The sequence below is a fragment of the Phaenicophaeus curvirostris genome, chromosome Z, assembly GCF_032191515.1.
Source record: "Phaenicophaeus curvirostris isolate KB17595 chromosome Z, BPBGC_Pcur_1.0, whole genome shotgun sequence".
Lineage (NCBI taxonomy): Eukaryota > Metazoa > Chordata > Aves > Cuculiformes > Cuculidae > Phaenicophaeus > Phaenicophaeus curvirostris.
In genome coordinates, this window is record NC_091431.1 from 65923834 (window position 1) to 65944982 (window position 21149).

General features: G+C 41.7%; 2 protein-coding genes across 11 annotated transcripts in view; both read right to left on the bottom strand.

The window, feature by feature from the left end:
• UNC13B (unc-13 homolog B) overlaps positions 1-21149 on the bottom strand; it is a 229945-nt gene that overhangs the window by 136665 nt on the left and 72131 nt on the right. For all 10 annotated transcript variants that reach the window (XM_069880897.1, XM_069880903.1, XM_069880900.1 and 7 more), the window contains 2 exons: positions 10018-10335; positions 7473-7563 (listed from right to left, as the gene is read on the bottom strand). In XM_069880897.1, the coding sequence (XP_069736998.1) occupies positions 7473-7563; positions 10018-10335 (409 nt within the window). The remainder of the gene's footprint in view (positions 1-7472; positions 7564-10017; positions 10336-21149) is intronic.
• LOC138733468 (microtubule-associated protein futsch-like) lies at positions 11919-20441 on the bottom strand. Its single transcript, XM_069880657.1, has one exon. It carries the CDS (start codon positions 20439-20441, stop codon positions 11919-11921), a length of 8523 nt encoding a protein of 2840 aa, XP_069736758.1.

The window sequence follows — 21149 nt, forward strand, 5'->3', positions numbered from 1 at the left end:
ATCCATCAACGCACACTACTAAAATATGGGAAACCAGGTTAAAATCTTAGTATCGTTCAGTTAAGGTAAGGAACCGGAGTCCTGTTCCCCCTTTATTTTAGATACATTATAGCTTAAAGTGCTGGCTCTTCCACAGAGGGGTCTCCTACCTGTCACATCCCAATCAACCTCAAAAAGTCTAAGCCAGAAAGTCTAAACCCCTACTCACTAAAACCTTCACGCTTTGTAAAAGCAGCAGCTGCTTCTCATCCAGCTTCACAAGTCAAACACTCACATATGAAGTGTTTCAAGTGAAAGAAAACAGAAAAAAAAAGAGATACAATGGCAGATTATTCACATGCATCCCAGTACAGTCATTATGACCTTACAAGTCAGAGAGCAGAAGCACAGAGCTCAGCCAAACTGGATTACTTGACCTTCACATGCAGTGCTGGCACAAAGTAAAAGATGCACCTACTTGTGGAACATCCCATGTTTGCAAACTACATCCCAGATGCTATACAAACACCTTCCCTTTCTTTTTAAGAAAATCAATGGAACAGACAGCAAAAGAAAAGGAAATAGTTTTGAATTGCCATTCTTAAGAATTTTGACTTTCAGATGTACAGAGTTTACAGTTCAAAACTAGAGAAGCAAAGCTGTAGTCCCAAACACTACTACAGGCAGAGAAACATGTCAGGATTCTTTGCCTCCATGTGGAGGCTACCCCTTGGAAGTCCACAGGAGGCTTGCAGTGAAAAATCATAGAACAGTTCAGATTAGAAGGGACCTTTAATGTTCATCCAGTCCAAGCCCCTGCAGTGAACAGGGACATCTTCAACTGGATCAGGCTGCTCAGAACCCTCCCCAAGGCGACCTTGAATGCTTCCAGGGACAGGGCATCCACTAGCTCTTTGGGCAACTTGCTCCAGTAAAATGGCATTATAGGAAACTTAGCTGTCCATTCTGCAAAGACCTGTTACACCTAAGGAAACTCCCCAAGTTCACTTGTGTTTTTTCTGACCAGCAACAGGAAGGTATGGAGAACTGTGATATCACTGACTTGGACAGATGACAGATGTCCTGTGTGCTGTGGAATATAGCCCATCAACACCAAAACTGGTGCTTAGCAGAGGTGAACAGAAGCTGAGTGACAGTACATTGTCAGAGAAGCTTGAAGAAAATCCTTTTAGCAAGTGTACAGATTCCTAGCTGCTGTGGTCATTATGAAAAGCATTTCCGACCAGCATGCTGCTCCACATGAAAGCATTTCTCTTCATTTTAGCCAAACTGCTCTAAAAAGGGCAAGCCTGCTGACTTTTCTCACTGAAGACAAGGTTATGAAAAAGCTACTCAAAAATCACATCACTAGCTAATGAAGGCATGACATTATTTTCTTGTGTGCATATACAAATAATTATCTCTTTGCTGTACCATTACATTAATTGTAAAGCAGGTTAAAAACTGATAGCAGGTCTGAGGGAATCTCAGTAAGGATAAACAAACAAGCATTTTATTCCAAACAGATGTGAATATGCAGATATCTTATTTAAGACACTCGGAGATGAAAGAGGCTTTTCCTCCTCTGAGTACAACGTGTCAGTGGAACCTTCCCTCATAGAAATGCAACGATAAAAGACAACTGACACAGGTTGTTCCAGCACCAGGGAATCACCCTGCACTAAAAGCTGCCTTGGGAAACCCATGTGGGCTTTGAGGAGTCCCACAAGACCTGCCAATCAGAAAACTCAGATGCAAGTCATGGAAGTAAGATTATGATGCTGTGAGATAGTAGATGATCTCCCTTACTTCTGTATTTAAATGCTTTCTAAATAATTACTGTTGTGATCCCTTAAAGGATCTGGAAGTCGTATATGAGTTTTATGATATGGTATGCAGAAAGCATTTGACTGCCATTGTGAGCTCAGCTGCCTGACAACAGATAGTCTGCACTACAGCCAGCCTGGGACGTATCATCAGCAATGTTGGTATTTTGGTGGAGGTCAGAGACAACTTTCATAAGCACAATAGGCAGAAAAGGAGGAAGACATTTAAACGGAGATTTAGGTTTTCTGTACAAAGAGAAGTTTCTAGTAACTCTCTGTTAGAGTCACGGTGCTTCAGTTTGCTGCTTTGCCACTGTGTAGGAGGCTTTGAAAATGCAGCGCTTACTCATCTTCACAGGACTGATAAAAAGACACCTAGGCAACAAAGCTGTAGGGAAATAAAATGCCAAAAGTAAACCACTGCATGGACTGCACAGTTCATGAGAGGTGGAAAAAGACAGTTTCTAATTCTTTGGAGGCTGACTTGAAGCAGGTATGCCCTATACTAGCCATCTGGGCTGGTGTACAGTGCATAGTTTAACTGACCTGAGGGCCTGGATTCACACGTGGGGAGTCGAAGCAGGCCAGAATCTTACAAATTAATAACCAAAACTGGCACCAGTGAGCACCTTGCTGGTCTCCTCACTGTAGTGGAAGTCCAGAAAGGACTCCTCAGGGCACCCCGCAGCTACCTGAGGAGGGGATTGTGCTGGCTCACACAAGCATCTTGCTCTCTCAAAATAAAACTTTGCATTCCAAAAATCACTGATACAACTCCCTCTCCAGATCAGGACTTTTAAAAGTGAGACCCTGGTGGTTCTTAAATATTTGCAGGTACTTGATAAGAAGTGCTGACTAGGAAGCTATGGGGCATGGAAAAACACGACCAAGAATAGTAGTGGGTACCTGTACAACTGGAGGAGAACAGTCACTCCTCGCTGCAGAAGCTTCTCATATACCAGAAAACCAATGTCATGAACTACGTCTGCCATCTCAGTAAATGATCTCACTACACAGCAGTCAAAAAGAACAAAATAATTAACAGGGAAAGATAGAAATTAAAATCAAAATAATCGGTATAAAATGGAATCAAGAAGAAGAAAAAACAAAGAGGAAATACTGCTCTGATGCCTTTGGTTTTGAAATGAAATCAAGTAAATTGATGTATTTAATCTCCTGACATAAAAGAGTAAAATTTTGCATAAGACTTCTCCCCATAAACAAATCCACTATAAAATCTCATACTCTCTTGTATCACCTGAAAGAATCGGTAAGAAGGGCAATTCCACGATTTGACAGAATTTTTGCTCTTCTGCAGTCTGCTAGTTCTTCAGTTTACAAAACTGTGATTCAAATGTGTGTAATTTTAACAGTGACACAGCCATGTCCCTAGCTGAAAACTATTTAAGTTAATGGCAGTTGTGAGTTGAACATACAATGGATACATGTTTGTTCTTCTTCTGGAAAAGATGCTCCCACAGAGGTACTGCAGCAGACAAGCTATCAATTAATTCCTCTTTGTAGACAAAGTTCTAAGTGTGAAAGTGAGAATTATTGAGTCATTCCTTTCAGGGTTGAAAACCCTAGTTTGATTCTGGCATAATTATGCTTCCTCTTCACAAACAAAGAAAGAGAATAAGCAAAACAGCAGAAGCAAAGAAAAAAACATGCATGTTACCACAAAGCTTTTTCAACATGCACAGTTACAAATATCTGTGCCATTTCATAACTGTCAAGTCTTAATTAAAATACTACATTTCTCTGACTCACGGTGCTGTAGGATGCATGTATATTATTCACATGAATATTAATCTCTTCCCAGGTAGGAGGCTGAATTGCTCAGGGGATTTATAATTGCATCGCATATGGAAACTTCTTGAGTGACTGTTTTTTTTTCCCCCTTTCAAATTTCAGCCAGACCATTAACAATTAAGAGTCATACAAACTATTTCAGCAGTCTGTGAGAGATGAATCCAGCAGTTTGCATCCACGAGCTGGAGCTCCATGTGTATTAATTAAATTATGTTGCACATTGAGGAAGTGGAATATGGAAAAGAGCTGGAGATCTCAGTTTGAACATTAGAGACATAAGCAGCTGCTCTAAGTGCTGGAATAAAACACAAGGGTAGCCCTCTTAATAGTTTCTAGGTAATAATGGAAGGTAGGACTGTGTTAATAGAGTGATCAGAGCAACAAGACATGACCTTTTCTAACTACCAACAGAAGCACCTGGTTAGATTATCACCACAGGGATGTTTAAAATCCTGATACTTAATCCAAGTAGCCTGTGTTTGCATCACTGACTTTCAAACAAGATCTAGGAAGGAGCTGATGATGCAGAAGGTACAGAAACGAGCTAGCAGGAGATGTTCTTCTAGATTTGAGCAAAAATACAGAGAGAAACGAGAATGCACATGCACCCAAGAAAACTGTGACTCTTCCCGCTACCTTAGAAGGAAAGGAATCAGACAAGCGAGAAAAACACTATATAACTCAAGCACACCAACTAATAAAAGCTCAGAAAATCAGTATTTTGAGCTCATGAGAAACAGGCTTAAAGGTCCAGGGAGTTCATAGTTAATAGTAAATTAAACAGTATGAAAAGACAAAAGTTGCAGGCTATCTCAGTGAAAAGGAAGGAAAGGACATAAAATCAGGGACTCATTCACCTCTTCAGAGAGCTTAAACCTCAAACTACAGATACCTCTTCAGGAAGATTTTAAGGACAAGCATGACTGCATAAGAATGAAATCAACAGGATGAAACACAAAATTAAACATCTAGAAGTGAATACACAACACGACAAAGAATGCATAGCTGCTACTCATAAGAAGACAATGCTATCATCAGGCAGCAGTAAGGAGGCTGGAACATTTGATGCCTTAATTGCTTCAGGTGTTCACTGACAGGGACAACCACACTCAGGCAGATGACAGAATTAAGATTGTTGGCTTTTATTTTTAAAAAGGAGAAAAAAAGAAGTTCAGCAAGTTATAAGAAAACAGGCTGCAGTAAAGGAAAACAAATTTGAAAGCAAACAGGTAAGGGTGTTATTTCTAAGACAGCTGGTCCTGATAAAGCTTCATCCTCAGGTACCAGGTTGCAACACTGACAATCACAAAGCGCTAAAACCTTGAAAAACAGGCAGCACATCTGAAGATTTTAAAAGGGCAAAACAAACATTTATGCTTAAAAAAAAGAAAGAGGAAGACTTGGATAATAATGAAAGCACTAACTTGACTTTTCCCCCCCCTTCTGGGAATTGAAGACTGGAACAAATAATCAAATTATTTGCAAATCTTCTAGAACATAAAAAGGGCAGAAATAACAGCAAGCATCGTTTCATCAAGAGTAGAACTGTGTCAAATGCATTTAGCTTCCTTCTATGACAACAGAAATTAGTCTTAGGCGTAGAACAAGAACAGTAGAAGTTTTATATCCTGAGGTCTGGATGAAACTCCTAAAATTAATGCAAACACTCTGGAAAAAAATATACTCAGGGTAGCCAACCTCAAAGAATGCATTAAGCAGGGTCCCTCAGGCAGCTCTGGTAGCACACAGCCTGGCAGCTTTGGTACTACACAACTTTTTCATACACAACTTGAAAGATTTGTAGGCATAACAGATTAGGAAGAGGCAGACAGAAATGTGCTTAAAGAGTGAAAAAAACCAGTTCTGTGAGAACAAGTGCAAAGCCATACTCAGCTGTAATCCAACACAAATATAGGCTGGGGAACAACTGACAAAGCACTTCTTCAGAAGAAACCTCAGCTCTGGAAAGGATAAGAGGCTAACTACACATCAGTGTTAGCCTGCGATTGAAAGGCACCATCACAGCAGGATGGCTGGTATCTTGGGATATCAGGATCAACATCCTGGAGAACAAAGTCTTTATTGCTCTGTAGTGCACATAAGCATGCTCTCGGTTGGGTTTCTACATCCAGCACTGGATAAAGCACTTCAGGAAAATGAAAGAAAGGAGAAGGAAAAAAAACTGCAGTCTGATTACGGAGTGCCTAAAAAAAACCTCACAAGAAAAGGCTAAAGGAAAAAGGGTCAACATGAGAAGACCAAGCGAGGTTTCGTCCTCTCTTTGCAGCAGCCGTTCACTATTCCAGAGAGAAAGAGAAACAATTCTCCTTCCTTGTTCCTTGTCCTAAGCATGAGAAATGGATTTATACACAAGAGAGATCCAGAGCAGAGGGTAGGAAACACCTTTGGACCGTAAAAACAGCTAAGCCCTGGAGCAGGCTGCTGGAAAGCTCTAATTCATACCTCTTTTTGTCTTAAGGGAATTTTGCATCAATAGTTGTTAGGAGTAATCAAGGCAAAGCAAATCATTACATTTTGCTACCATAACTAAGCCAGTACTTCTACGGTCATCTCAAAGCATGTCTTCCTTCCAATTCAGCAGAAACACAAAGATTGGTGCTGAATCACTTCAGGGACATTCTTCTCTCTCAGAAAAAAAGAAGAGAGCGAGAGATTGATCCATGAAAAGGCACTACTGAATCTCTTATACCTCCTAGTATGTTTGTGCACTCATTTTCCATAAGGCACAGAACTGCTTTACTTGCATGCTCTACAAGATCACAGAAGTTTATTTTCTTCTTAGATACTAACGGTGTTCTTACATGTCTCTTTCCACATCATACTGACAGTTTTGACCCAAACCCCTTCTGTTCAGAAGTGAAGTAGCACAGTAATTTGTTAGATGGGAAAGAATTTACAATCCAGATAAGCCAAGGAAAAAACGATTTGTGCTATGACATTTGAGATGCCTCCCCAGGCACCAAAAAAAACCGCTAAACCTTGTTTCCCTTAAAATGTGCAACAAATCCAGAAGAGAAAGAAAATCCTGACAGATACATACTGTAAAATAATTTCTTATAAAAACAAAAGAAGAGAGCTATAGACCAAAGTAGTATTTCTAAATTAAATATATTAACTCTGCACTTTGGGTAGTAGGCAATAGTTTATCATCTATAGAATATGAACACCATATGTTATCTTTCTGTGGGCATACAGATGGATGAAAGTAGGAGACTTTTTTTTAAAAAAAAACCACTTTTCGGGCCTTAATCGCTGTTTTCTAAAACAAGAGTGTTTATACTGTTGAAGAAAATGTCACAACCTTTTCCTTTTGACTTCCCAAATCAAGATTATTTATTTTTAAGTCTTACTCTCATGAGATGGAAATACCAAGACTTATTATACACCCACTTTCAATTAGTATATATAAAAATATTTGATGTAAAGTTTCCCAAGGAACATTTTCACACGACAAATAATACCGATAACTCCTACTAAAGCTAACAAGCTATCCTCAAATTGCCTTTAGAAAAAGTCTTCATTTCAAATAGTTTAATACAAACCATTTAATCCCAGATATCATTATCACTATTTACAAGTTCAGAGCTAATTTCTCTGCTTCTGCATCTTTTCTGATATTCCTCTCCAGTACCACACAATGATGTTCAAAATCTTTGGCAGAATTAGATAGCTCATCACAATATGCTGCAGTCCTACACAATACAATTGATTAGACTGTTGTCTACAAAACACCAGCACTATACGAGGTGCCTTACAAGGAAGAAATGAAACTGTGAGCCACAGATCTAAAACCCAGGCAGCACAGAGAAGGAGCGAAGCAATACTTCATCCTACCTCTTGAAGCCGCAGTCGGACTTTGCTAATGGCTCTAATCCAATGGGCTCTTGCTGGAGGAAATGGTGGCTGTTCGATGTCACCATGGTAGCTTAAAGGCAAGAAACAGAAAATCACTGTAAGAAAAACACTCACTTGTAGCGTCAATGATTCAGTGTTACACAGTGTAATCACAGCTTCAGCTCTGGAAGCTGAAGTAACCAACAGGCTCCAGTCAACAGAGCCCTGCACATGCTCTGAGAAGTGAGAGGCTAAAGCAGAGGTCTCCTTACACGTAGGAACCGCCTGGGGAACTGAGGAACCAAAAGATACAAGCTAGGCTACAATCCAGCCCCAGGAGTAAGATAATGCCAGTCAGAACATCAGGAAAGCAGTCTGATCAACACCTGATCAAGCCAGTTCAACACATTGGTACCATAACTGCACACAGATAAAGATGGAAGATTTTCCATCCCTATGCTTGATGCACGTCCATTCTAATCACCGCCTCTTCCTACTCACTCCTGCTGCTACAAATCTACAGCTCATCTTCCACAGAAATACTGGCAATAGGGCTCAGCTGTGTTTTTTCCCATTCACTGCACCTTTCTCCCTCTTTTTCTACAGCTTTTCAAGAGGAAACATGCATCTGGCAACAGTGCTTCATCTCAGATCCTCACTGCATATTTCACACTCCCTAGCCTCAGGATGCACTGGGCCTCTGGTTACATTTCTGCTTTTTTGTGTTGCTGAGGTGCAAATCACCAAAACAAACACCTTTCCCAGTCTGCAAAGCACCCTGCACTGCTGACAGTATAAAAAAAATCGTAGCTGAGAGCAACATGCATCCTCGCTAGAGATCTAGCTCAGGTGCAACCCTAAGAATCAATGTTCTGAGCTCAGTTCCATGCATACTCCTTGGAGACAGGAAAGCACTGCCAGAGAGTGGAGAGAAAGGGAGCCAGTGATGGAGGAGTATCGAAGTCAGATGCCTAATTAGCCTGAAACAGACTATGTGAATAACCTTCGCTGTAAACAAATATAGGCCAGCCATTCCGGGACAAGACTCCTGCTGCTATGTAAGGAGAAGACGGAAGTGAGTCAGAGTTAAAAAACAGTTTAACACTTTTTTCTAGTCTTGTTTTCCTTTTTTCATCTTTAGCGTAAGGGTTGCCTACACATGAACTGCTGTCACTAATTCTGTCTCAAAAGCACAGTGACACAAGCTGTACCCGCCAAACGGAACAGACAGGCAGACAACTTTCTATGCATCTAACTGAACCAGATGAAAACAACCCCTCATACTTACAAAAGCATAACGACATCCACACTAGGGGCTGCAAATATAGCAACTCCCAAAGCAGTGCATTTTAAATTCTGTAAAATCTGAACAAACCCCCAGTGCATTACTCCCCCAAACCTAGCTGAAATACTTTTGGAGACTGTTTTCAATGCTGCTGACAGCTTGGAAAGCCCAAACACAAGGACAAGAAAAGTTGCCGCAGTGAGTCAGAGCAACATGTCTATTCATATTGTAACTCTACAACCTACAACTACATAAACACTAACTCTAATTGCAGTAGCCTACTACACAAGATAGGAACTACTGAAGCTGTAACTGTGACTACAAGTAGTTTCTTGGTTGCTCACATGTAAGCTTAATCACACATGAGCAATGGAAGCAGCTATCTTTGGGCCAGACTACATTCATCAAACCAGAAATGGGAAATACAGAATCATAGAATCATAGAATAGTTTGGGTTGGAAGGGACTTTAAAGATAATCTAGTTCCAACTCCTGTCATGGGCATGGACACCTCCCACTGGATAAGGCTGACCAAGACCCCATCCAGCCTGGCCTTGAACACCTCCAGGGATGGGGCAGCCACAGCTTCCCTGGGCTTCTTCCTAATATCAAGCCTAAATCTGCCCCTCTCCTGTTCATACACGTTCCCCCTAGTTCTATCACTACAAGCCTTTGTGAACAGTCCCTCCTCAGCTTTCTTGTAGCCCCTTTCAGCATCCCTGGAAGCTGCTCTAAGGTCTCCCCACAGCCTTCTCTTCTCCAGGCTGAACAAGCCCAACTCTCTCGGCCTGTCCTCGTATGGGAGGTGCTCCAGACCCCTGATCACTTTTGTAGCCCTCCTCTGGACCCGCTCCAACAGTTCCATATCTTTATTATGTTAAGGATTCCAGAACTGGACACAATACTCCAGATGAGGTCTCACAAGGGAGAAACAAAGGGGCAGAATCACCTCCCTTGACATGCTGGCCATGCTTCTTTTGATGCAGCCCAGGATACAGTTGGCCGTCTGGGCTGCGAGCGCACACTGCTGGCAAAATGGACATCAAAGGAGCTTCAAGGAACCAGCAGTCTTTCCTTTTTACATACATACAGAGCAAAGATAGTTTAAGCTTAGACAATGTCTCATAAATAACGAGCACATATAGATGTTTCACAGATCAGCAACATCAAGTTAGGTGCAGTAGCTTGAGGTTGGGAAGACAGCAAAGAGAGGAATCCACTTTGAATTAGTTGACAATAACTCAGTAATAGTTTCACCTACCTCACTTGGGTTCCTGCATCAACATCCTTGGGCTTCTCAAGTTCCAGAGGTAAATTAACTGCAGAACGGTCTGCATGTTTCTCCTCTGTCTCGAAGACCTCTCCTTTGCCATGAGGCTCCTCTTGCTCCCTGAGTGATACCTGTCCATCCTTCTGGTAGCTGCCTGAACTGTGGTAGGAATGATTCGACATTCTTTCCTGGTGATCATCTTCTTGCTCAGAGCCATGGGCACTTTCATGAGAATGGTCCAGCTCACTTAGGTGAGAGCTTCCCTGGCTGACATTACAAGAGGAGCCATATCTACTACTGTCAGCAGGACTATGAGAGAACAAGAAAGACCATCAGAAAAAGCAGTGCCTTAGAGAAACACACAGCAATCTACATGTCTAACAAACTGAGACACTAAATATTACTGAAAAGACATGTTATGAAGTCATATTTAACTATTATTCTCCCCTATATACATCTAGACTATGAACTTCAAAACTTTGGCAGGCAGTAAAAATACTTCTCACAGAGCCCACCAGTGTACACCAGCGTTCTACCAGTATACAGAACATATATGCCAATGTTTTTTTCTTGCACCAACTGACAAATTCTTCATCTTACAGCAGCTAGAAATGGCCAGTGAAGATATTCTAATAACCAGACAGGACTAATACTGGAAATAATGTGATTCAGAATGGAAGTGTTTCTGTCTTGTGCAGTTTCACTGCAGCTAAGGTCTTTACCATGACCATTTAAGCCCACTATTTTTAAGAAGTACACTTAAAGTTAATTTTATTTTTATATATCTTATATGTTTATGATAAAATACATTGCAGTCAAGATTAAGGTTGTTAAGATTATCAACTTAAAAGTAGAGCAGTTGTTCAAAGGGAAGCCAGATGTCTTAGTCCAACAGAGCTTTTTCAAGATTTTAATTTATATAAAATATCAACGCCACAGTGGCATGGTCTCTGTGATTCAAGACATCACTTCCAGAACTGAATTCCTAGAATCTTCACACAGAATACAGTGGACAGAAACTTCCCATGCAGTCAGGAAAACTATGGCCTATAATTAAGTACCACTATTGTTTCTCTCACTTGCACACTTAGGAGAATCTGAAGCCAGATAAAAAGTTTTGGCAGTGCAGCATTGCAACAGTGTGATCAGAGGCAAAAGTTTGACTTATATCATGCAGAGATATAAGTTTAGCGAGACTCTGGTTTTATTTTTTGAGGGCAACTGTAACTTCAAGCACGCACAGGACTGAACACAGACTCATGAAATACTGATACTTTTCTTTAGCAGCTTTCCTAACTGCATGAAATAACCTTCACACAGATTCTATGAAGAGCAAGCATTAGAATACCTTCACTGATATATCTGACAATGTTTTAAAATCTTCAATGATATGAAATTAGTTCTATAATATATAAGTAGTAGGCTAAATTTCCATGTAAAATTAAAATCCTTTACCCTTAAGCATTTTTGAAAACAAAATGCTCATTCTTTCCAATACATTTTACCTACTGTCACTTTTTTCTTAGCAAATACAACATAATTATCACTAAAAAAGAAAGCAAAGTCAATTGTATGCAGCATCATTAACACACAAAGGAATATAACTTCTGAAAGGCTAATGAAATCAGCACTAAAAGCATTTCATTCAGTGCAACACAGCATAAGAATATGGAAAATCCAACTATGCTTACAGAAAAGAGGGGGAAAAGATGAGAAAATTGTACACAACTAGTAACTGCAGTTCGCTACATCCTCTATGACAGCTACCAGTAATACTACAAATATTTGACAACAAATAGGGGATGGGACTGAGCTACAAACATCAGACATCAAGACCAGTATCTACTGCTGCAGTGCTGCATTATAAATGGTCAAAACCTTGAAACCATTTATTATGCCTCATTTGTAACTAGCCTTTTCTCATTCAGTGGTTCCATGCTATTCAGATCTGCAGCCTGTGTGCTAGGATGAAGCATTGCTCCATTAGGAGCAGAATCAAGCTCAGATGAGTTCTCTTTCAGTTCAGGCTTGTCTGGTCCGTGCCCTTCTGCCTGATCTTCCTTCTGCAGTTCACCTGAAATCACGTTCTGCTGGTTTTCTGACTCTTTATCCAATTTCTCGCCCAGCTCTTTGTTGGATGTATCATCAACAGCGCCTGCACCACATGGTTCTTCAGAAAGTTCATTGTCTACAGTGTCAGGCTGCTTTGAAGACAAGTTTACTTCTATATTTGCATCAGTCAGTTGATCCGAGACTGCAGATTTTGAGTTTTCACCTGAACTGACTGTTCCTAACACCTTGTCATCTGGTTTTGACAAAGCCTGTGGTGGTACATGTGGCTCCCTCTTGGCAGAGGGCTCCTTGTTTTCTTTTTGCCAGGGAAAGGAGAAATCTAGCTTTTTCCCAAATACTGCTCCTTGGACACCCTCTGGCTTACTCACCTTTTCTTCACCACCTCCTTCAAACAGAGTTGAAGAAAGTTTCTTAAAGCTGGACATGAGGCCCTGATCTGCCCCTGTTGTATTAGCAGAAGGTGGCTGCTGAGAGAAGAATGACCCAAATGGCTTTCCACTATCAGCAGACGACATAAAGCTGAATTTTGGCAAACTGGGCATGTTTGGTATTTCAAAGACTGGTTTACTACTGTGTGCATCTGGAGGAATGCTATTAGGTTTACACTGTTTCTTCAAGTCACATTTGGAAGCAACCCCTTCTGCAGGCACCTCAACAATTGCTGAATGTTTCTCTGGTTCAGCAGTTTGCTGTTCTGCCTCACTTGACTTCTCTTTATTCATCTGGAGCAGAGAAACACTGAGCTTATCAGCTGGAGCTGGGGGTTCTTTACCATTACTACTGATCACATCCTGCTGATCAGTTTCAGCACTGGCCTGATCCTCTGGAACAGCAGGCTCTGATTCAAGTGTAGCACTCTTGTCCAACTCAGAAAGTTTTGTGTCTTCCTCAGCAGCTGAAGCTACCATTTCCAGTTCAAGCCCATCAGTCGGGAGGATGTCAACAGTTGCCTTGTCTGTAGAAGTAGCTTGTTCCTCTGTTAACTGTGAAGACCCCACATGTACTTTGCAGGTATTGACATCAGCCTGGTCAGTGGCCTCAGCCTGCACTGTATCAACTGCGCTACTGAAATCAGACAGGCATGGCTTGTTATCCACTTTGGACGGTTGTGCATCATTATCTGAGTGTAGAACCTCGAGGGCTTGATTTTCAGTAGTCACTGATGTTGCTGAAGTAATACTCAAAGGTTCCTCTCTACAAGTTTCTGAGTTCTTCTTTTCCTCATCTTCTGTTTTCATAGGCAGCTCTTCCGTGAGGTTCTTGTCTACTGAAACAGGTAATACATCCTTCTTCGGAGAGCTTGTGACATCTCTTTTAGACTCCCTGGATGCAGCTGTATGTTCTGTCTCCATAGAATCTTTTGCTGGAACAGGCTCAGTGACACCTTTCACACTGCTGCTTTGAGGTTTAGGGGTGGATTTTGGAGGTGTCTCTTTTGGAGATTCTTTTGGACCTTTGAAGATGCCAAAGAGATCATTTGTGAAAGTGGGTGCTGGACCACTTGGGAGGGATGAGAAACCGAAGAAAGAGGAGCTTTTCTTCTGTGCAGGAGAAGGCGTGGTAGCTTGGGGTTGGGAAAAGAAACCAGATAATGTCTTAGGCGGTTTCATTTTCGTCATGAAACTTGAAAACATTTCAACTGAAGAATCCAGAACTGATTTATCACTTTCAGGTTCTTTAGGTTTGTTTTGCAAATTAGATGCTGCTGGCATTTGAGGAGAGGAATGCCCTTGTGGCTGTTGTAACCTGTCACCAAGAGTTTGTTTGGGTAATTCACGTTCTGGCAACTCAGGTTGTACACATACTTCTTCAGAGACCACTTCTTTTTTTATGTCACTCACAATATTTAAGTCATTTAGAGTCTGGGAATCCATTTTATCACCTAAGGCCTTGCTAGTATCTTGCTCTTCAGATGCTTGTTCTTTTGACAGATAAGGCTCTTCTTTATCAATAGGAAACACAACATTGTCAATTTTCTCTGTGCTACCCAGAGAACCATCTTCCACCCCTACAGAAATAGCCTGTGAGTCTGGAGAGTCCTCCTGCACACTGGGAGCCTGGAGGCAAGGACCAGAAGCAGCTGAACTGGTTATTGCAGTGTCATCCATTTGCGGAAGCTTCACTAAGTTGCTCTCTTCAGCTACCTCAGCAACACTTTCTACATTTTCCACTGCCAGTATTTCTGATTTTTTTTCTGGGACCGTGAGGTTATTAGACATTTGCTTGCCAGTCACTGCTGCGATAATATCATCAACTTCTTTCTTAACGTCTGTATCTCGGAGTCTGGCAGAACTGCTAGTTTTGACACCAGAGTCAGTGGAAATACTTTGCTTCATATGAGACTTAGAGTTCACTGGTTTAACTGGTTTTGTATTATTCTCCCGTCCTGGAGCAGGTTGTGGCTTTTCATCCAAAAAGGTTGTCAAATTGAAGAAGCTAAAGCTAGTACTTCTCTGAGGTGTGCTCTTCTCAGCAGTCTGACTGCCAGAGAAGAAGGAGGGCAGGCGAAACAGCCCCTCTGTTTCTTGTGGCTTCCCACTAGCCGCAGCAGCAGCAGGTGCTGGAGGCTTTGGTTCGTCTGATCCAGTGAAGAAGGAGAATATGCTCTTACTGGCTGGCTGGGCTGGCTGTGATTTCGCAGCAGCGATATCAGAGAAACTGAATGGCAAACTGAAACCTGACTCTTTAGGTGTCTGATCTGGCTTTGAATTTGCCTGATTAACTGTGCCTCCTAAACGACTTCCTCCCTGTTGCTTTGGTATGCTGCTTTTCTGCCCAGCTGACTGACTCACCGGGCTTACTTTGGGACCTACACTCACTGGCTGCTCTGAAGCATTTCCAGGAGGCGCTTTTTTACTCTCAGGAGACTCCTCCTCAGCTTTTTTGCTTTGCTGTCCCATTTGCACCCTTGGGCTAGGAGAGACCTGCCTGTTCACCTCTTCTGTTCTCATCCCTTTCTTAGGGGTGGAGGACAGACAAGGCATACTGGCACTCTGAAGACCCCTTGACTTCTCAGTTTGTTGTCTCGACTCAGCCACAGTTCTGCTATTGGTTTTTGGCAGAGTCGAAGTGCTTGAGGTTGGTTGAGAAGAAACAGCATCCACTTTGAAGAGATCTCCAAGAGATCCAAATAATGATGAGATGCTGGAGGTTTCCTTCTGTTCTGGCTGTATCACCTTTTCTGGTTTATCACTGGGACTTCTTTCCACATTTTGTGGAGGCTGTGGTGCTTTGCTTACTTGGGCTTTAAAGAAATCAAAAAATCCAGAAGCTTGGGGTTTGTTGGCAGTTGAGCTCGCAGGAGAATCTTCTCCAAGACTGAACAATTTCAAAGCGCTTTTAAATAATGTCTCCTCAGGTTCAGTGGATGGGTGGCTCTGATTTGGCTGTGACTGGCTAGGTTCATTAGCACCTGCATGCCCTTCAAGACACTTGGAAGCTGGTATTGCTTTAACAGGTCTCTCTTCTTGTATGGGCCTGCCATCTAGAACAGTTTGGCTCAGTTGAGAAGGAGATTTTCTTAATCCTGTTTTCTTAACATGAATGTTTTCATTCTGACTTAATTCCAGCTTTTCATTTCTAGCAGCCTCCAAATTAAGGTCTAATGAAGTATTTCTTCTTGGTTCTGATGTAACAGGAAACTTTTGACCTGCTCGGGCCTCATCTAATTTTCTATCTGCTGCAAGTGATGATAAAACATCAGTTTTATTTTCAGATGATTTTGACTGTGTGTCTGTTCTCTTCAAGCCAGAATCTTCCGATGTCTCATGGTCGGGACCTGAAGACTTTCCAATTAGTCCACCCAAAGCAGAAAATAAAGAGCTAACTTTGTTCACTGGTGTTTTCTTATCTTCCTCAGTCTTTTTTGTTTCTGTTACTCTTTCTGCAGGTGCCACAGTCCCTTCAGCTTTAGGAGCAGATTGAAACAGATGGAAACCAAAGAATCCTGATGACCCACTCCCAGTAGTTGTTACGGGGACAGCTTTATTTAATTCCTTGGTGTGCTCTTCTTTACTCCGTGATATATTGAAAGCTGCTCTGGAATGTGTTCTGAGATCAAGGGTTTGCGGAGACTCCTCTGAATAATTCAGAGTTTCCTTCTCAGGTCTAAAATCTACTTTGAGTTTTTGAAGTTTATATCCTGAGAAGTCTAGCGGCTGCTCCCTTTGATAATATATAGATTCTTCAAACATTTGTGAAAAAGTCTCCAAATTCATGTTCATTAGCTGATCACTTCTCTGCAAAGCTACTGACAAATCCAGGGGTTTATTGATTGTATAATCATCTAAATACTCTTCTTCAGCAATCCAAAACAGCTCATCTTCACTGCCAAGAGGGACTTTAAAACCACAAACAGCAATTGTGTTGTCTTCTAGCACAGCTCTTGGAATGGAATCCATCTGAAAATTATAATCCCAGCAGTCTGAGTAGGAATATGTTTCAGGAGCGCACACATAGACATACTGTCCAGTGGGATCAGTGAGCAGTGAATACACATACTGGTTATCACTGTACATATAGTATCCACAATCACCATCCTCTGATGGCCACCATATACCCTGCTCAAGCATCATTAGCCACTCCTGATACTCTTGGCTATAGGACGAGTACATAAAGCTCTCATCCATGCTTAAAGTCTCCTGGTCAATTAGGGTCCACATAGTTCCATCACAGCCAGAGGAGTAGCTTAAATCCATGGGCAAGTCTTCAAATAAGTAGCTGCCATCTCTTTCAAATGGTGGAAAGTTACTATAATTTTCACTGAGAGAATTAGCAGTCCATGCATCATTTTCTTCTGAACAAACATCTTGAAACATCAACTGGTCAAATGACTCATAAGACATCACACTTAAATCCAAACTCTGTCCATCAAAATTTGCATTAGTCTGCCAATCCATCACGTTTGCATTTCCATCCTTTTTACAGAGATTCACTACCGTGTCATTTTCAGGCCAGTCTAAGAACTGAGGGGGCAGAGCAGGGTTCTGATTTAATACGTAGTAAACTGGTACTGATATTTCATGAGTGTCAGCCAGTTCCCCCATTTCATATTCCCATTCAAAGCTAGAATGGCTTTTTGTTTCCTGATAAGCTGAGTACTGTTCCGTACAGTTATAGCTTTTATTTGTCAAATTAAGAAATTCATTTGATCCTTTGTTGGAAGGAGTTGTAAAAACTCTAGATTCAGCATCCTGATAAGGGATATGCCTACTATTTACAGGCTTTCCAGATAAATCCTGTACCTTGTCTTGAAAATTCAGTGCTTCAGGAAGAACAGGCTGCCCACAGTGGGGAACATTGGGCACCATCGTTTTATTTACTCTTGCACTAGACAGGTGGTCAGTAGTTTTGGAAGACTCTGTTTGTTTTGCATTATCCAGTTTCTCCTTTGATTTAGGCACAAGATTTTTTAAGAAGCTGGAAGCTTCCTGCTTCTCTCCAGTGCTGCTTTGAGTGTCAGAAGCCATTCCCGAGATGCTGGGTTTTGTTTCCGAGCTGGAATCCTCACCTTTATCAAAAAGCTTCATGAAGCCCAGAGAGCTTGTTTTCACCTTCTCTTGCTTACATTCAGACAAGTTTTCACTTGAAGCAAATTTAAATAAGCCAGAAAATAATCCAGGAGAAGTGTTTTTCTGGCCATCACTCTCATTTTTAGCAGTCAAGTCTGGATTATTGGCCGTGTTTTCACTGGAAGAAATGCGAAGAAACCCAGAAAGAAAACCTGGTGTGTGCTTCTTCTGCGTATCATCTGCACTTGCAGCTTCTGGCCCTCTGGCTGAAGAGACGGACTCAGATGAGCTGTCTTTTAAGTCTGCTGCATTTAGTCCTTCTCTTGTCAGTCCTCCTTTTACATTTCTAGGTTCTTCCTGTGTACTCTTAGTTCTCTGCTGCTCTCCTGCAGCCTTAAAGGTGGCAGAGGCACTCTCTTGGTCTATTTTTCCATTTACTTGGGCACTAGGTAATTTTTCTTTATTCCTGTTTTTTGTTGGTACAAGCTCCTCCTTACGGTCTGACAAATTCGGAACAGAGCTAGATTTTAGTGAGTTGGCATTTTCTGGACTACTCTTTCTGTCTGCAAGCAAAGAAATGCTTCTAGAACTCTGATGATTCTTTTGATCTTGTGAGGGTCCTAGATTTTCTGCAGAAGAAAATTTAAATAATGATGGAAGAAAGCCTCCTTTCTCATTCCCTTGTTCCTGCTTTTCTGAAAAACCCAGTCCGCTAAAAAAGGGAAGTTTTCCAGTAAAAGGAAATGAGTGTTCTTCATTTGATGAACTATTTTGTCTTATATCCTCCTCAGACTTATGGCCTTTAGCATGCTTGGATGTACTTTCTGTCTGCCCCTGTTCAGCAGAAGGAAGCAACAATTGACTGAAAGACTTTTTGAGTGGACTGAAAAAGCTTTCAGATGCTGTACCCTGATCTTGAAGGTGTGAATTAGGTTCCAGATTACCTCTGTTTTGTTTGGTTTCCAGTCCATGACGTGTAGCATGTGGTTCCCCTGAGCGATTTGCAGGAGGCAGATCCCCTGGCCGATTTGCAGGAGGTTGATGATCCCTGACAGAAGGCGCAGATTCTTTCACAGTGGCATTTGGCTGATTGGTGACTGACTGCTTCTGTGGCACATCCTGCTGCTTGGGAGCCAAGAGACCATCAAAATTGGCTTTCAGACTGAAGGAACTAACTGAGCTTGTGAGCCTGCCAAAGATTGAAGACACAGAAGTGCTATTTGTGTTTACCTCTGGCTCACTTCTAGTCTCACTTGTCCGTATCTCTGGAATGCTGTTGCTGGTCCTGGCTGCCGTCTGTCCAGACAGTCTTTCACTTCTGTCTGTCTCATCAACTTTCACAGCATGGCTGTCCTCCTTGGTATGTTCCTCTTTTATGACTCCCTGTTTTGGCACCTCCTTCTCAGAGAAGATCTTTAAAGGATTAAACATGCCCAGAACAGAATTCACAACTGAATGTTGGTTTTGCTGGCTGCCAGCAGTAGTTTCTTGTGATTGATGTGGTGTGGAAGCATGACTGTCCATCTCTGTGGTTGCTGGCTTGTTGGAGTTCATGTTCTGGGCTTTTTTATCACCACTCACCTGGGACGGCAGCAGAGAATGAATGGAGAACTTGGTGTCAGCTTTATTATCTGCTGTCACTCCAGAAGATGAACTCTCACTTTTGGATTTACTAGAAAAAACATTCAAGCTTCCACTTTCTGATGAGTTTCTGGTTTCTGTCTTCTCTGGAGCAGAAGAAACAAGCTTTTCAACAGAAGCTGTGAGCTGCTTTGTGCTTGACCCCACCTTTTCAGTGAAAGAGCTGAACAAGGAATTCACTGTATTCTTCACACCTGACAAGTCTGGAAGAGATTCAGATTTGCTCTTGGTGCTCTCCTCTGCAGAAGGATGTTTGGGCTGTTCAGACTTCTTGTTTTCTGCCAAATTATCAGCATTGTTCTGCTTCAGTGGCACACTCTCTACACTTTTTCTGGTCTCTGGCAATGTACCAAATTTGCTGATTTCTTCCTCCTTTTCAGCCAAGTATTCTGAAACTGATTCTACCAGACACTGAAGTTCATCCATCGTGTCTATGTATTCCTCGCTGGGTTCTTCAACAGGAGACAGTGATAAGTCTTGCATGGGATGGCCATGCTTACTTCCTTTAGTCTTGTGTTTTTTATCACAGTCAGCCTTTAACTGCGAGTCCAGATTTGCAGGGTAGTTAAGAGAGAAGTCTTTCAAATGGCTGATGTCTGAATCACACCACGTTTGTGAAAGTGTAGCCAGTTCCTCCATTTCATCATCTGAAACAGGTGAGTACTGGAACTCATCAGAAGCACTGCTGTCAAATTCCTCAAGGACATCCACAGGCACAAAAGTGTTATCTGACATCCCTACAAGCTTCATATCTTCACTGTTACTTAGGTGAAGTGAGCCCTTGTCATTCACCTCCTGCTTGTTCAGCATCTTGCCACTTTTAACCATTAAGCCATTTTTGTACGGACGCAGCACAGGATAAGCAGATGTCCGCCCCTTACTTTCAGAGCTACTGATATATCTTCCAGTTCTACCATATACTGGGAAGTCATCATCAGGTTCAGATCTAGTTGCCACACCGTTGAAATAAACAGTTTTCTCCCCAGGAAATGGCAGACCTTCATTATTTTGCCAGCTTATGTGTTTACTGTCCTCCAAATTGTATCGCAGCTTCTTCTTCCTCCTCCTGTCTATCGTATCATATTCCTGAGGATACCTAGGGACATCTACAGACCCTGACTCTACACACACACTTCGGCAGCATCTTGATCTTTGACAGTGATTGAAATTTTCTCTTGAGAGAGTATGCATCTTTTTTTTGGTTGTTTCTTGCCAACTTCTATTTTTATGGCTCTTTTCTAAGAATTCCTCTATTAGCAGTTTTCCTAGCTCTTCATAGTTACTCTCCTGTTCTTCTTCTCCATCTTCAGAGTTAAATGGAATGATCCTGACTCTTTCATTTCTAGCTAGAGATCCTTGTCTAAGATGAGAAATAAAGGGGGTGGAAGGGAAAGGAAGAGAGGCAGCAAAAAAAAATAGGAAAGGGGAAAATAACAGTTTAAAAAAAGCTTTAGAAAGGACGGAAAAAATAGTAACGAAAAAACATGCATTAAATAAAGGAAAATTAAAACCAGAAACATCCAGAGATAACAAAACTGAAATCCTGCCAATCTACTGCCATTACATGTCAATCACACAGTCAAAAAAAGCAGCATGGGTTATGATATTCCACCAGCTACAGTTACACAAAATTCAGAAACGCCTGTTTGAAGGAAAACAGCTTTTTGTGATCAAGTGAGGGCACACAGCCCTGGCTGTACCAGTAACTCTACTGCTACTTTTTTAGGCATGCTGAAAAAAGTCACTTATTAGAGTAACAGGAGTACTTCGAGACACAGTGCCCACGCCCACCATTCCACTATGTTATGCATGCATTTCGGTCACTGTAGGCTGCAGACTTTGTTTTAGCAGTATCCATAAAGCACACAGGCACTTTGTTTCCCCGAAGAGTGGCTACAG

Coding starts and splice junctions, on each gene's coding strand:
- LOC138733468 (XM_069880657.1), bottom strand. CDS start 20,441: ATGCATACTCTCTCAAGAGAAAATTTCAATCACTGTCAAAGATCAAGA.